General features: G+C 36.7%; 1 protein-coding gene across 4 annotated transcripts; it reads right to left on the bottom strand.

The window, feature by feature from the left end:
- Positions 1–577: 577 nt before the first annotated feature.
- On the bottom strand, positions 578–13,526 carry LOC126721291 (uncharacterized). Of its 4 annotated transcripts, none has more exons than XM_050424345.1 (9): positions 12,651–13,526; positions 10,800–10,988; positions 8,228–8,320; positions 7,939–8,121; positions 7,756–7,858; positions 7,465–7,650; positions 3,208–5,654; positions 1,927–2,516; positions 578–1,137 (listed from the first exon to the last, which is right to left on the bottom strand). In XM_050424345.1, the coding sequence occupies exons 1-9, from the start codon at positions 12,882–12,884 to the stop codon at positions 1,134–1,136; spliced, it is 4,029 nt and encodes a 1,342-aa protein (XP_050280302.1). In that variant the 5' UTR covers positions 12,885–13,526; the 3' UTR covers positions 578–1,133. The 4 variants fall into 4 exon arrangements, with proteins under 4 accessions (XP_050280302.1, XP_050280301.1, XP_050280303.1 ...); XM_050424344.1 differs by having other exon boundaries at positions 578–1,111; XM_050424346.1 differs by having other exon boundaries at positions 1,009–1,137; positions 1,884–2,516.
- Positions 13,527–18,063: the final 4,537 nt, after the last annotated feature.

Here is an 18,063-nt window from a genome sequence, read left to right as displayed (position 1 = left end):
CCCAAAAAATCACTCATGTCAATTTGTCTAAAATTATGCATATCTTGTCCACATTTTATGTATAAATTCATATTTTATTCATTTCTCAATTTACTATTTTGGTTGACGTGCGTGACTGATGTGACTGTTTTAAAAAAGTGGTCATATAAATGAAAAATGTTTTTTTTTTTTCCATTGAAATAGCTTTTAGAATAAATAATCTGATGCGAATGATTTAAAAGTGGTTGCATAAAATACAAAATTAAAATAAAATAAAATAAAAGTTTATTTTCAAATTGAAATAGATGGTAATGCCATTCTGAATTTTGAACTCCTCCATTGTTTCCTTAATTAGGTAATGGACCATTGTTTCATACCATACAAAATGGTTTTCAGTAACAATGACAGTAAAGGTGAACTAAATAACTAAATATATCGTTTTTTTTTTTCAGAGCTGTCGTTGGCATCATAAGGATGGCCTCTCTCCCCGCCCGCCCCCCCCCCCCCCCCCCCCCCCCCCCCAAAAAAAAAGTATCTCTCCAACACCCAAAAATAAAAAAGAAGTTAAAAAGAGTAAACCAATGGGGAATTTGTCATCTAAGCTGAAAATTTATCTTTTACGATGTTAATGATACACTGTTAACATCTTAGACAAGAGTTGGTAAAAAGAGATCTACACAGTGAGCATATGAATCAAAAGCCCTATTACATTGTGTGAAAGAAAATCCTGACAGAATAGATTTGTAACAGAGTAAAATCCTAAGTTCTATGCCTAAGGTAGTTCCTAGTTTCAGTGGGGTTACAATGTATCTAAAGCCTAAAATGAAACGCTAACCGCCGAGTCCTGCATCACCTTTCACTGGCCTGTCGTGTCGTATCCTTGAAAACAGAACAAATACTTCGTATTGTAAATACAAGCACCAGGCAAGTATGCACAGATTTTCCCATCAGAAATACATTGAATATTCATCTAATCAAATAATCAAATTCTTCCTCAATCATTGCGTCCCTGGTTTGGAAATGGGAGGGTTTCTCATCATAGTTTCTCTCATTATCATTCCCTCCCTGGTTTGGAAATGCAAGAGGCGGGAAATCCTCTTCTTTTAACAGATAGTTCCTCTGGGTCACCGATCTGTTAAATAATCAATTGAAAGTCACCTGTTAAGATAATAAAATTGACAGCATCACAAAACAATCCCAGTGAAATAATAGGAAGCAATTGATAAAAATATTAAAGAACTAGCACAAGTTATAAGACATTAATACTAACATTGCAGGCACATGATACATAATAGATATAAATATTACATATAATATCATCTAAAAATATTTTAAACATAATTTTTATCACATATAATGATAAATTTAATAGGTATATAATAAATGGTTCCCCACAAACCTGATGAATTTCAGAAAATAACACCAAAAAGAAAAAGTGGAGAGCTCCGCAAAACTGGTTGATTTAGAATGTGTTTGGTTGGGTGGAAAAGTAAAAAGATAGAGGTTGGAGAGAAAATGAAAGATGAATTGAAATTTTCTCTTGTATGGTGGAGTAGAAAAGTAAAAGGAGAAAATGAGAGGCGATCAATATGGGCCCATCATTTTTATTTTTCCCAACATGGGAGGAAAATAGGAGAGAATGTCTTACAAAGGTGATTTGACAATCTTATCCCTCTAGCTCAAAGACATAATACAAAACATAATACAAGATTTTTTCAATCTTATTTACATTTTCTTTCCTCTTAACTTTTTGAATTTCCTAACCAAAAAAAAAAAAAAAGCCTTAAGAAAAAATTGATGAGCATTGACCCATACTGATAGGTGAACCAGAAATTAACTATATATATATATATATATATGTGTGTGTATAACGCAGTTACAACTTCATGTGTTTTAGTAAGTACCATTTTAAATCGTTAGTTATTTTGGAGAAAACAGACCAACTACCTCCGAAGGTGAGGTGATGAGGGTTGATCTGGTGAAGACCGTTGAGCTGAGACACCATGAATCTCAAATGCCCCACTCAGTTGGCTTCCATCATTTAGTTGTGAAACTTCATTCACACCTGAGAGGCCCACAGGTCCAAGAGACCCAAACTCAAGCTGTTCGGCATGTGATCCATAGCCACCAGCATTATTATCACAAGGATACAGCATGACAAGAGGTGGAATATTAGGTCCATTTGATGCCACCCCACTGGGGTTCATGGTTGGTAGTGGATACATGCCATATGTCACATTGGAAGGACTATTCTGCGCAGAGTTTGAGCGGACTGGACCATTCTGAGACTGGTGTGAAGGAAATGAGTCTCGTCTATGTGAACCCCAAGGCCTGTCAGTTCGGCTCTCACTTGCCGCCAACCGGTCTGATCTTGAGTTTGGCTTTTCAGCTTGGGTACGGCTGTGGCTGCGCCCAGCAGCACGTGACTTTGAATTAATGTTCCAGTTCCCTTCTCTATCACCATGGTGGTCACTTCTATCATAGTTGTAATTCCCTCGTCTGGCACCAGTCGATTGTCGGTCCCGAGCAGAAAGCTTCTGAAGTACATAAAACAACAAATTTAATATCCACATAATAGCCATATCAAACTAAATATTATCAGAAAAATTTAAGTACATTGATATGAAATTGACCCAACTGAGGATTTGTAACCACTATTGACCACAAACAACCATTAACAGAAACTAGCATTTCAAAACACACATATTCATACAAAATGACTTCTGGATTATAAACTGCATACAATTTCTGGGCATTAAGAATATGAGAAGAGGAACCAGTCTGTTACAGCTAATAAAAATGAAACACCTAGGATTTAAAGTCATCACCTATGGCACCACCAACATGGAATTTGAGTGAACAAGAAAGATAGCACTAAGATAAATGATTTCAAATTAAATATGCATAAACTACTTCTGTAAGGTTCTTAAACACTCCCACATTTTTATAATCCTAACCACAGGACTTCATGATAAAGGATTAGGGGACAGTACGTGTGTAGGAAAATCTCTCCAACTAGTGAGCTGCAGAAACAGTACTGTCAACATCATCTACAAAAATATCCACAAAACATGCATGTCAAGTTGAAAGGGGAAAAAACTCCCGAATTCCAATTCTACAGTTTTATGCCTATCTAGTTGTACTCAAAAGATCCAACATAAAGGACTGAAAATTTTAAAAACAAAGAAACTGCATAACATTTTTTAGGGTAGTGAAAATTATTCTCACAGGATTGGGCAGGTAGGTCCCAGTCCCACTTCGATATCTGGGAATATCATCACCATAACGTGGGAAAACAGCAGCAGGTCTATTTGAAACAGATTGGAGAGGAGCAACAGGAACGAAACGAGGCCCATAACTCATAAGCTGCGTGAAGAGATTCACATTTGAAAGAGGTCTTCCTGGGCCATCTGACGGTAAACGGCCATGCAAATAGACAGGAGGCACCATAACAGGTGAAGGATAAATCAGAGGTGCAGGATATCGTGAATTTTGGCAAAACCGCCCATATAGCAAATTTTGCCAATGGCTAGCAAAGTCACTGTTAAGAATATCAGACTTGTGCTCCAATGGCTCAATGGGAACAGTGCTTCTCACAGAATTAGTACTTAAAACTTCACGCAAATCAAGTCCCTCAGATGAATCAAAATTTTGACTAGAATCACTGTTATCCAACCCCTCTTCCCCACTGAATTGGCTCATCGATGTATCAGAAGTTCCTGCCTCAGTTGGATAATTGTACATTGGAAATGCAACAAAAGGAACTGGTGGCCCAGTGGGATAAAAGAAGGTAGGAACACCAGAACCATCCGGATTTCTTTGTCGTGAACCAGGACCTAAAAGCATTGGAGCAATGGGTATCAACGACTCTGATCCACTTGTTTGAGCTGATTCGAATCCAGGTACTTGATGCCTTGTAACATGTAAAGCAGCAACAGATTGAGCTCCTGTGCTTCTTTCTGCCAGTTCAGAACCCATAGTGGACAGTAGATTCCAGTCCCTGTTGTCATCATCTCCCTGAGTGGAGGAATGTTCAGACGTGCTCTTACCTTTCACCACGATGGTAGATGGTAGTACAGAAGCAGCAGTTCTCCTACCCCGTTTTTCCCTGGTCGATTTTGAGACCTTTACCGATGATCCTTCAAAAGAACTCTCAGAAGAGGTTTTACTTTTCACAGAACTAGGGGTTGCAGAAGGCAAGGATCTCAAACTTGAAGTTCTGTCATCATGATAAACCTCATTCCCTCTGTTATCTTGATACTGCAAAGTATCCACATGATCATCCCTCATTGAACCTTGGTTTTCTTTTGTAATCTTCTGTTGATTTCTTGTAGAGCTGCTAGAACCAACAATGCGGAATGAAGGATCAAAATTATGACTAGCTGAAGTTGATTGTAGCTTGTCATCTGACTGAAGCATTTCAAAATTTCCATTATCAAGTTCAAACCCACCAGTAGAGCCCCTGTCCTGCTCATGCCAGAAATCATTGTCAGACTCCCCCAGGCTCATTTCCACTGACCCAAAATTTTCATTAACAGGTTCAATTGAATCTTCAGGATTTGAGGTCAATCCCATGCCAGGGAAATAGTGAGCTATTGGAGAAGAAAATCCTTGTGGAAATTGCATATTTATGCCCCAAGTTTGTGGGAAGTTTGTGGGAACCATTCCACTCAGATTTCTCTGAGCACATTCCATTGATGCTAGAACGGAAGATGGGATGGGAAAGTGACCTGATGCCAAATTCAATGGAAGCTGAACCTGTCCATTAAAATTATGAGTTGCGGAAGATGCCATCATGTTCACAAGATCTTGCTCCTCCTGGTGCATTCCTTGTGCCCCCACAACAGAAGCAAACTCCTCACCCATGGCACCCGAGCCTGTCTCGTCATGGTAACTATTGGAACCACAATTTGAATCAGCAGCAGCATCTAGACTCTGACGGGACGAGATGTGCCTAACAGATGCAGGATCCTCAGTTCTAATGCCATGGCTTGCGAAAATATCCGATTCCTGGTTTTTCCTCCTGCTATTATCAAACCTTGCAGAAGTTTGGCTTTTCCCACTTTCTAGGCCTCTGTTACGCCTTCCCTGAGAAGAAACTTCACCATATGTATCAGTAAGCTCAGGGCTAGAACGTGTCCTTGCAAAGAGAAACTTCCCCTGTATATCATTGACCAAGTTATCAGGTTTGGAAATTCTCTGAACTTTATCCACAATTGCACCTTGATTGGAACTGATTTCCCACCTAATCTGATCAGAGACCCTTGAGTTGTTTGGGTTGCCATAACCCTTTTGGCTTTGAGTACGAGAGACTGTAGAAACATCACTGGTTCTAGAGGAACTTTCCAGGGAATGATTGCCATGTTGAGAGGAAACACTTCCTGAACCCCTTGTCCCACCGACTTGAGCTTCATGACCAGAGAAAATATCATTCCTTTGGCTACTTGAATTGCTCCTTAAACTCTCGGACACATGTAACTGGTCCGGGGCCGACAATCTCAAGTGCGACAAGTCATTCCTTGGTGCATCAGGACGATGGCCACTACCATGTCTGTCCCAAGTGTTCAAAAAGAACTGATTTACTTCAAAAAATAGGTCTTCTTTACGGCAATCAAGTAATCTTGCCAGTCTTTTAGCCCCGAATGCAAAAGCACTGCGTATCCTAAAGAAATTGCCTGTATAATAATACATAAATTATTATGTCCATAAAAAGAGCTAAAAGGTGTCAGCCAAAAAATTATAATAATCACTAACAATGCCAATCAGACAGTGCAAAATCAGCCAACAAAACAATGTAAGCAAAGAACAAGCAGTAAAAGGAATTGATAAAATAAAATTTACACCAAGAGAAGTTGTTTCCAAACAGACAAGATTTGGTTGAAAGAGCTGCTCTGGTGCAATTACACACCCAACAGACTAATGTGACAAGTCTGAAATCAGTGAATTATGTGTGCAGTCACTTCTAAAAGCTTCAATTTTTTAATTCTTAATTTTTCTGTGAACATCCACAAAATCCTATTTCTCCCCCAAGAGATCTAAGCAAAAACACTTTTTCCATTGGGAGGATGAATGTTTTCAAAATTCAAGAGCTATGAAGATTTCTTTTATGGTTTGTGTGATGCAACCTTCTCCAAGGTGTGATGCCAAAGAACCCTAGGTGTGATGCCTAAAATTTATATTTTAATTTTAATTCACGGTTATTGTTCAGAACACTATTCAAAGCAACCCAAACCCAATTCTTCTTTGTTTCATCCCCAACCCCTACTAATCCTTGTCCCCTTCAGAAACCCTATAATTCCTATTATTTTCTAGCCTATTCCCCACCAAAACCTAACCCTAAACCCTCAAAACAGAAGTGTTACCAGATCTGCCCCAAGAGTTCTAAATCAGGTTTTGTTTGTTCCCCTTGTCCTACGTCAACAAGCATTCTACATAAAAAATAAAAATAAAAAAAAAATTAAATAATGAAAATATCAATACAGAAAAATGAAATTAGAAAACTTGCAACCAACTAATTCAAAAAAATGAAGTTCTTAGATACCCATTCAGAATTGAGCCACTCCACCCTTTCTTTCACTTTTTAAAAAAAATAAATTAAAAAAAAAATTAGAAAAATATCTTAAATGTAGTTTCACTCAGTTAAGTTGGTAGAACAACATATAATCATGGAAACCAACAAAAGTTAGAAATCAAGTCATCTAACAAAATCCGTCTATAGCAACTACAAAGCCATATAGAAAAGAGAATCATTTAAAGCCACCAACAACAGCAGACTTTTTATATATTTAAGTTCGACCTAACAAACTAATAAGATTCCACCCCAAATTTTAAAGTTCATTTTCAACTTTACATTTCCTAATACAAATTTTAAAATTGAAATAAAAATAACTAATAGATGTGAAGTAATGATATATGAATTCACATTTCAAATACAACTGTAAAATAACTTCCATATTACAAGTTATTTATGAATCAACACTTGGATATCAAATCAAACAAATTTTAAGCCCACAAGAATCCAGCCTACATGCAGCAGATGTTACATATAAACCTCTTTGCTGCTCATTCAAGATATTTCCAAAACTCACTAAACCACATGCACAATTTTCCATCAATGAAACTGATCTAAGTAGGTAGTTACTATAGAAGTTCATGACTAGTTGATATAATAGACAAAAATAACCTATGTATATTTTGCATGAGCAAATCAATCAACCTTCAAAACATCTCAAAGGTCAGCACACCGCAGAATAAAGAGAGATATTAAATTCATAAATTCAATGATCCAGCAGAAAATTATAATCAACAAACTGTAGATGTCCTACCAGAGGCATGAAAAAACATAGTTTCCATACAAAAAGAAACAACTCAAAAAGACAAAGAAGACATCTTTTTTTTTTATAGGTAAAAAGACAAAGAAGACATCTTAAAAGCAGTTAATTGGATGTGTATACATAACCACTCCAAGGTTTAGAATTTATCTACCTTTACTGACACTACGCCCAAGATTGTTGTTTATACGCAACGGATCAATAACATTAAAATGTTTGGAAACAAAGGGTTGCCCCTGATTTTCTTGACCACCAGGGAGAACAGCATATGCTGTGCTACAAGCATCTAGAAACGATTTGCTGAGTAGTAACTCTCCACCATCTTTTCGAGGAGATTCAGCTGCAAATATTCCAGATAAAGATAATTTGTTGGAAAAAATTGGGAAAATCTGGGTTCACTATATTGAATATTTAAAAAAGAACCTTCCAAGCAACTTATACATACCTGTTACATCTGGAAGTGAACTAATGGGTACAGGACCCCATAGGCTAACACAAAAATTGTCCCAATCAAACTTACTAAAGAACTCCAAAAAACGGTAGAGGACCTGCACAAGCAAAGTAACAACTTCCAGATGGATGGATGTAGAAATACAACAAATAAAATACAGAATCTACTCGTAGTCACCTCAAGTGGTCCAGCAAAGGAATTATTGAAGACATGAAATATGTAAAGAACCAAGGTTTCCAAGGCATAAGTTGAGATAAGCCCATGGTGAGCACCCAAGATCCGGCTTTCATAATAACACCAAGCCTTGATCAATATAATGCTACGCTTGAATAAATGATCTTGGTTTATCAAATTATCAACCTAAAGAACCAAAAACTACAAATCAGTGAAGAAACCACAAACATCATCACGGTCTATTTTTCATGAAGAAAAAAATTGTGCAGAGTTCTGAAAATTAAGTACTCACCTCCTCGAGGAAGCAAAGAGTGCACAACCCTCCAAGCTGGTTGAATGATATGTCTACCACGATATTTTCCACAAGACATTTTATTATCTTCACCTAAAAATATGAAGAAACAATACAAAAAGCTAAATACAAATATATGACAGAACAATACAGAAAGCTAAACACTATGAGTAAAATCCCAGAGCAAAAATACAAAATAATAATAATAATAATAATAATGTATATTATATGTTGTAAGGAACATAATCTAAAGCTATATGGAAATAATAATAATAATAACAATAAATAACAACCAACAACAACACTAATTGCAGGAAATAATAGCATGTACTAAGTAAGAAAGCTTACCAACACACGAAAAGCCAGAAAATAGCTTATTGGGCCAATAAACATTGACTATATATATGTATATATATACACAATCTTCAACCCATGCCATAAGAGGTCAGGCCTTGGTGCACTAGCATGTGTCTTCCATTAAAAGTGATAGGTCACAGGTTCTAGTCTAGGAATCAGCCTCTCCAAAAAAAATAATTTGAGGGTAAGGCTGCCTATCATGGCCTCTCCTAGACCCCACAAAAGTGGGAGCTTTGTGCACTAGGTACAATTCTTGTTTTATTCCCAAGGAACATACAGTGATAAGCATCCTAGATCTAAAGTCAATGGGTTGGGAGGTTAAGGATTCACTGTTGACTTGGAAATTAAAAGAGAAGGCTTCAATTATATTCTCATGTTTAAATCATGTAATTATAGATATTGCAGGTGAGCTGATATGTATGAAAAAGCATATCAATCGACCTCAGGTTGTCCCAAACGTCTGAATATGCCCAATAATGATGGGTCCCCAAAGATGAATCCATTCATTCTCTAGTTGCTAATAAATGATAAAGTTACAGATTACCCCATCACAGGATACGGCAACATGGAAATTCTTGAAAAATTAGGACACTACACGATGGGGACACAGAAATTAAATAATATATTTATATATTTTTGAGAATATTTTTATGTTTAGTTATGAAAAAAGAAAAAAAAAAAAAAAAGTAGAACACTAGAATATCGCAATACTATTATTTAGGTTAAAAAATAAAAATAAAAAAAAGAAGCAAATTTCTTCATTTTATAGACCAGCATGGGAAGAAAATGTTTTTTTTTTTTTTTTTTGGGGGGGGGGGTGGGGGGGAAGCAATTGCAAATTGCCAGCACATGGCCAAGGTTGGTAACATTTGGACCGTCCATCCTCCCTCCATCATTTTACTTTTTCGCATTAGGTACATACAAACCAAACCCATAAACAAAAAGAAAACAGCAGGCCAATGCTACCTCCATCACTCAACTCAAAAGGGGAGGGGCATCCTTCCAAATACACTCAACAACAACCTCCAAGAAAACACTGGGGATCAGTGTCCTTCAATGAGGAGTGATTGTTGAAGAGTGGACAAGCACCAAGGAGTATGCCGATAAGCTTCAAGCGCGATCAAGTGAGAGAGGGAGAGAGAAGATTGAATGGTGGAATTTTTTTCCTTATACTTTTTTTAAAAATCTTCGTGTTCCGTGTTGAGACCATAGCCTGACTGTATCCAATATAAAAAGTTTTTTTTTCCCTCCCAACATGCATGCAAGCATTTCCCTAGTGAATAATGTTCAACAGACACTAGTAATTTTGTCATTTCTGTGCTTCTGAGTGTTCCTATTTCTCAAAATTTTGCGATTGTTAATTCCATTAGCTACGTAGCACAGATTCAGGAAGCACAAAATTTAAAACTTCAAAATAAGCTTCTACGAATGGATTACATAGACTATACTATTAAACAAACATAATGCAGCTTTTCTTACACTCAAAAAGAAAAATTTTTATTAATGTCATCAATAATCCTCTGCAATCATAAATTAATCATGCATTTCACTTACCAAGAAAATGGAAAGGAAGAGAAGTTTGATTAAACATCTAAAATGTATGATTGCATCATCTCAGTGTTACACTCACACACAAAAAAAGGGTTAAGATAGAACCCTATATACAAACAATGTTGGTTTTCTTATTGGTGGGAGATGGCACATTTGCTGCCACAGCTTCTGGGGCTATAGCTGATGCCTAATGGATACGTTTGAGGCTCCACCGTTTCCCCAAATAATTCTCTGCTAGTCTATAATGATTGCCCCTAGAACAATTTTTCTTGTTCACTTTACATATAAACTCAGAATCAATTCTACAAGTTTGAGTTATCATTAGAATGCAGAAATTTTATTTGCATTGATAAATTCAGATAAGCAACCATCACATCATTTTACACACACAAATATATATATATATATATATATTTTACATATATGAGTGCTATTTTCTTTTATGATTACCACATTCTTTGATAAAATGTGCAGGCGGACTAGGAAAATCCTTCCTTTTTATAGCCAACTTAATTTCATAAACATCTGAAATTAAAAATTATACAATACGCTTTCAATGGAATTGGCAATAAAGTCAAAACCTTAAAAAGTAGGCACTAAAAAACACAATGAGACAGAAGATCCAATAATTGTAAAGACATTAAGAATACTGAGAGAGACATACTTCTGCCTGGATGTACTGAACCTCTTTAACATGAAATTCAGCATTCTCATTCTTTTCCTCATTCTCCAGCATATCACGGACTTGATGAGCCCATGATTCCTTCATATTTTGGTTCTTACTGAAGGCTGTTAAGTCAATGTCTCCATCAGGCAAATAAGTCTTGAGGGGCACCGACCCAAAAGTGAACACCTGCAGACAAAGATCATTATTTGAAGTAACGGTAACGAGGAACAATGACAACAATATAAAAAATGAAGGTGCAAGTGTTTCTACTCTGCTAAAAGAACAAACAGCAATGCATATCACACAACCACTAGCATATGTCCACATCTACTTAAAAAGGGTTGTACTAGACCTATTAATGGTACATATGGTGTTGGCTTGTGGAAAAATATTAGTCGGGGCTGGCCTTCTTTTTCTTGCCACATTTTATATGATATTGGGGATGGGTCTAGGGTGAAATTTTGGCAAGACCGTTGGTGTGGTGAAACATCTCTTGCAGCCAGCTATCCTAAATTGTTTAGATTTTGCCGAGATCAGGAGGTTAGTGTGGCTGAGATTATGAAGTTTGATAATGGAATCCTGTTTTGGGATGTAAGTTTCTTTAGGGGTGTGCATGCCCAGGAACTAGAGGCACTGGCCGGTTTCATGGATGCCATATATGGTGTTTCGGTGAGAGGGTTTGGTGAGGATAAGACGTGCTGGCAAACTAATAGAAAGAAGGGCTTCACGGTTAAGGATTATTACAATCTCTTAGTGGGCTCTAATGACTATTGCTTTCCTTAGAAAATCATTTGGAAACGGAAGATTCCTTCTCGAGTAGCTTTCTTTGTTTGGACTGCTGCTTTAGGGAAATGCTTAACGATTGACAATATACGAAAAAGAAAGGTTTGGATATTGGATTGGTGCTACACGTGCAAGTGTAATGGTGAATCGGTTGATCATCTTTTTCTTCATTATCCGGTTGCAATGGATATGTGGGCTATGGTGTTTGGTTTGTTTGGAGTGAGCTGGGTTATGCCGCAATCTATAGTGGGGCTTCTAGCATGTTGGCAAGGCAGATTTGGATGTCATTGAAATGGGTATATATGGTTGATGGCTCCCCATTGCTTATCGTGGTGCCTTCGGAGGGAGAGAAATAGTCGGTGCTTTGAAGATAATGAGAGATCCATATCAGACTTGAAGCTATTTTTCTTTAGAACTTTAATGGATTGGTTGGCTGCTTTGTGAAACCAATCATTTTTATCTTTTCTTAATTTCTTAGATGCTTGTAATTTTTGTTCTTGATTGTTTGACCCCTTGTACACTCCCTGTGTACTAGGGTGTTCCCTTTTTTGATATCAATAAACTTTTACTTATCAAAAAAAAAAAAAAAAAAGGGTTGTAACCAGTAAACACAGCTCCCACTTTTTCAGGGTTTCAGAAAGTTGATTAGTAGGAGCCTTACCCAAATTATTTTTTATAAAGAGACTGATTTTGAAACTAGAAAATGTGACATTTCACCTTCTTTTTTTTTTTGCCCACGAATTAATTTCCACAATTGCGGTCAATCAAAAGTCAAATCAACATCCATCTCCAAATACTACTTCAGAATCCTCAGATAAAATCATTTGATGGATTCTCTCCCCTAGTGTCTTTATTGCCTTGAGACAATCACTGGCCAAGATGCATTCATTACTTTTCAAATGCTAAGTTATCCATCTCAAAATTCTTACTCAACCATACAAGCATTATTAATTTACACAAAAGTAATTCACTCAATAATAATTTTATATTTTTTTTTAAATAAAAAATTAAAAAAAAGAGCTAACAAATTAGTGAACAATGCATTTGGGGAAGTAAGTAGAGTACCTCACAAGGGAAGCATTTACGGATGAGGCGTTGGACGTAATGGGCGACAGCATTTCTACGGTCTTCAGAAGGCGGGTTAGGCTGAATGCGAGCAATGAGCTGTTCAGTCCTCTCCTCAGCCTTCGACCATCGGTCCGAATCACCATCACCGAGCACTCGCATCACAGACCCGGCTTCATTCGGCAGCAGGCCGTTTGGCAATAGCCCACTTCCTGTCTCATCATGTTCGCCCATGCAACCAACCCTAAAGCCTTTTTTCTTTTTCTCTCTCTCTCTCTCTCTCTCTCTCTCAAAACCCCAAACTTTTTGAGGAAAAAATACAATACAAATTGACAACAGGTTTTTTACTTATACAAAAACAAACAATGGTTAGTACTGTAAATACAACCAAATATACGGGGAAAGATCATTAAAAAAAATTGAAAATCTACAAGCTAAAAATCCAAACCCTAGATGAAGAAGAAGAAGAAGAAGAAGAAGAAGAAGATTAGTGATTGATAAATCGGAAGAATGGTTGTTGAGGTGTCGTCTAATCAATAATAAATATGAGAAGTTAATTAAAGGGTGGGGCGAGGGAGAGAGAGAGAGAGTAGAGTGTGGAGGAGAGAGAGAGAGGGGTTTATTTGCGAATGTTAAAAGATTAGGAGGAGTTGGGGTGGGGGATCAAAGAATTTAGGTTTTGTTTGTTAGAGAATATAAGGGTTGATTGAGGAGGCGATGTTACAGATACAGGTGGTGGTTTATGTGCATTTGAAAAAGAAGGATGGGAGTAGTGTGGTGTTTTTGAAATGAGCAAAATTTTGGGATGGAATGAAAGGAAGGACGACGGATTACAGAAGCTGTCTGTTTTTCTTGTGAGAGAGAGTGCAAGGGCATTGGTAATTATTAAAAAAAATTAAATATCATGAAAAATGATTTGCTCTTTTTACCTAATGGGCCTTTAATGGGCTGTTTTTTTTTTTTTTTAGATATCAGGTTCATGATCTGCGTGTGTATGACAGGAGCTGGAAGCCTGGTTATAATCACGTTGTTAATTAACAGTCAGTTTGGGTTGAGAGAATGAAGGTGAGTAAACTAAATCAGAATAAATTTGACTTAAAATTAATCTATTTTTAACCAATTCTACTTTACTTCCCTCCACTCCTCTATATAGACCTCTTTTGGATTCGAAGATTTTGTTCCCATTATAAATAGAGTAATAATGTTGCTGCATACATTTTATGAAAAAAAAAAAAAATGCGCTATTGCATTCATAATAATTTTCATTATTTGCCACATATTTAAGTTGGCAATTTTTTTTTTTTTTTTTTTTTTTTTTTTTACATTTGATCTCACAATTAACATAACTTTTTACTTGCTATTAATAACTTTCTATTTCTGTAGTTGTCAACAGCCTCAAACATCAATCAAACAAACATAATGCTCTTACAAGCTAGAAAAGATATGTATCTGTGATGCCCATATGTGGCTCTTGCCTCAAAATTCTTTGTGTGGCTTTTGCCTCTATCTCAATCTCTTCTAGTCTAGGTGGCTTGCGCCTCTATCTTAATCTCTTCTGTTCTAAGTGTCTAAGTGAACATGTTAAATCCCGAGAAGGATATGCACTCAAATTCAGTTCTCTGTTCTGGTATCAAAAGTTTCGAGGAACTTGTGTATGCATGTTTGTAAAGTAGTGATTTACAATTATGTTTTATGTTAGTTTTATTCCACGACAAAAAGTGTTGTAATTGCTTTAATTTTGTTCCTTGTATTTTATGAGATTTTATTGTATTCGGTTTAGTATTAAGTTGGTGAAGAATCAAGCATGAAATGAAGATCAGTGCATTTCGTGACTAGCTCGCGAGAAGTTCGAGAGAAGGGTTCCTGCGAAAAGGGCATGTAAGAAGCACATGACTGGAAGTTGAAAAGTCGTGTCAGGCTGTCAATTTCGCGAGTATTTCGCGAATAAGGCCTTCTCGCAAGATATCTGTGAGACTCTCTGCCTGGAGGATTTTTAACTGTGACTTTCTTACCCTTCACCCATACTATATATACTCTCATTACCCACAAATGTAAATGAGGTCATTCAGAGAGAAAAAACCCTAGATAGGTTTTCAACAAAACACACACTCATCTTTTAGAGAGAGAGCTACTCATCCTTAGTGAGAAATCATTATTGCCTCTTCTCCTTCCCTCTCCCATTGTCATACCTTGAGAGAAGATTTGTACCCAAACACAACCCACACCCTAATAACAAACAATAAAAGTAAAGTATAAGAGTAAGGGAAGAGAGATGCAACCACAAGATAACACCAAGACGTGTTATCGAAGAGGAAACCGAAAAACTCGACGAAAAACCTCTTCGCCGCCCTCCAAGCGGTAAATCGATCCATTAGACAATAAGTTGAGATAAACGAATAGTAAGAGACCCTCCAAGCCTAATCTATCCAAGATACACTCCAATAAGGCTTCTTAGAACCGTGTCTTGTCTAGCTTTCCGGATCCCGCAATACACCCGATTGCATCCGCCAAGCCTCACCGGCTTCTTTTGGCAAATCCCTAAACGTCAGGAGACAACTATACCTCAAGCTCTTCAAGGTCCTCAGGGGTCTCCTTATCTGACTAGGGAAGATATACATGCTATTCTATTTGAAGCTAAGAAGATGGAAAGTGTTGTTTATGTTGATACCAAACCTCCTTATCCTGAAGAAATAGCTAGGAAACCTTACCTTGCTAACTACACACCTCCCAAATTCCTTAAGTATAATGGTATAACAGGGAACGCTAGAGAGCATATCAAGCGGTATATAAATGAACTGACAACTCACTCTTATGGCCACGAGTTAAGGCTCAGAGAGTTCTCTAAGTCTTTAGAAGGTCAAGCTTTTACTTAGTATACTAGTCTTGCACTAGGGTTAGTTCTAAGTTAGAATGATTTGACAACGCAGTTCATGAAAAAGTTCTTTGCTTTGGAGGCAAGACTTACATTGTCAGATTTACAACACGAGAAGCAAAGGATGTCTGAGGGATTGCTGGAGTATATTCATAGATTTCGAGATATCTCTTTACTATGTTACAACCCTGTGGAGGAAGAAAGGTTGGTGGATGTCTGTATTGCGGGTATGTTGTATGAATATCAACCTTACTTACAGAATCTTCAGATCTCTAGTTTTACAACTTGTAGAAGTTGCAAGGAGAACAAGTATGTCCGTAAGGAAGCCTTCAAAAGGTTCAACTTCACAAATTGTGAGTGCTCCTAAATAACCGTGAAGGAAAGAAAACAAGAAGGTGGAGGTTGTTGTGACAGAAGAACCTAAGAAGGTGGCCAAAGGAAAGAAGAGGGATAGAGGTAGCATTCCCCCTCCTTTTACTGTGTCCACTGAAGATTTGTATAACATATAGAAGCTTGGGTGAAAGATGGTGTAGTGACGTTGCCTGAATGTAAGCATGAACCTACAGAAAAGGAAAAGCGAAATCCACTTTATTGTAGGTATCACAAGAAATGTGACTACCATACTATGGATTGCTATGCTTTGAGGAATATTTTCCATGATAGGGTAGCCAAGAGAGATTTGGTTATCAAAGCTGGGAAGAGAGCTGATCCAAGGATGCGTAGAAGAGGTGGCAATGACTTTCTTCATAGGTCGTAAGGATCCTATGGAAGAAGAATCAGAAAACATGGCTAGCAGTAGCTCAACACCACCACCATTGGTAGATGAAGAAATGGTAACGAGAATCCAACAGGAGGATAAAATACATTTCTTTCTTGAAGGAATAGGTCTTAGACCAATGGCTAGAAGAGAAGCAACCCAAGCCTTAACCAGGGTGATGGAAAGGAATCATGAAATGGCCGTTGTTGAAGGAAGTTTGATGCAAGTGGCATATTAGGAAGCAAAGGATTTAGTCACCTTTTCTAATAAAGATCTAGTCAATTGAGTTGTTGATGGCGATAAACCTTAATATGTCACTGCCTTTTTGGGAGCATCTTGAATCAAAAGAGCATTGGTGGATACTAGTGCATCCACTAATATTCTACCTCTCCTAACTTTTGATGCCTTGGGAATTTCGAGGGAAAGAATTATTCTTAAGCCAATGCAGGTGGTAGGAATAGGGGCCTTACAACAAAATACGCTTGGGCATGTGTCTTTGGACCTTAGGGTTGGGCCAATTCAGGCACCTACTCTCATGCATGTGATGGAAAGGAATACATCTTACCATATCATCTTAGGCCGTCCATGGCTAAAGGTGTATAAACTAGTGGCTTCCTGTAAAAATGTACTCCCCCCTAGATCGAGGGTTTTACATGAAGTCCCCACTTATTTAATTTAAAAGAAAAAATAAGAAAATCTTTACTGAAAAATACTTCTGTTGTATTAATGTATATGACAATTTACATCGAATTTTGTAACAAAAATTTACAATGCTTTTTTGCTCTAGATACAATCTAAGAAAAGTAAATTACATTGCTTAATTTCCTAGTTACATTCTAAAAAAAGTGAAAAACTGTATATACAAGAGTATAGTCTAGAACCCTTGATCTTGGTTCGGAGGCTAATTTACGAGATGGGAAGGGATTAAGCACCCATCTCGCCCAGTAAAACCGGTCTCCTAGGTTAAGGTGGCCAATGTCATGTCATGTCAAACAAATACAAAGAACATGTCATATAAACATGTGATTTGCAAGAATTGTAAATAAATATGTGTTAGGGGAATTTGACATAAAGAGAAACAAAAAAAAATAATAATAATAAAACTTGTTAGATAACAATTTTAATGTAAAAAAAAAAAAAAAAAATGAAGGTAATGGCATGTTCATCCAAGAGATCAATATAAATAGCCTAGCCATGTTCATCTAAGCATGTGAAGGAAAAAAAAAATTGTCATGTTATTTGACATCAACATAATTGCAAAGAGAAACAAATAAAAATAAAACCTTTAATCATATTTGATCATCCAAGCAATTATGAAGAGAAGTAAAGGAAAAACCCTAGACATGTTTATCTAGACAAAATCAAAATACTTTGACATGTTTGTTCAAGCATTTAAAAAAGTAAAACAACTACCTAGACATGTTCATCTAAGTATTAAAGAGAAAGTTGTGTTTTAGCCTAGAAGTGCTCATCTAAGCATTCAAAAGAAAATTGTGTATTAGCCTAGAAGTGTTCATCTAAGCATTCAAGAGAAAATTGTGTATCACCTAGAAATGTTCATCTAAGCATGTAAGAGAAAATCAATAAGACATATAGGCATGTTCATCCAAGCATAGCATAAAAGAAGTGAATAATGATTTGTAAGCATTTTTTCTAGCATGTATAAAGAATTTAAAAAAAAAAAACACAATTAACTACTTACCAGCATAAATTAAAAGAGGGAAGTGTTCACTTAAAGGGTTAGGGAGAAAGCAAAGAAGTACTAAACTACAACCAAAGTAAGA

This window comes from Quercus robur, chromosome 4 (genome assembly GCF_932294415.1).
Source record: "Quercus robur chromosome 4, dhQueRobu3.1, whole genome shotgun sequence".
Lineage (NCBI taxonomy): Eukaryota > Viridiplantae > Streptophyta > Magnoliopsida > Fagales > Fagaceae > Quercus > Quercus robur.
The sequence above is the reverse complement of the archived record's forward strand: the minus strand, read 5'-3'. Positions and strand labels throughout refer to the sequence as shown.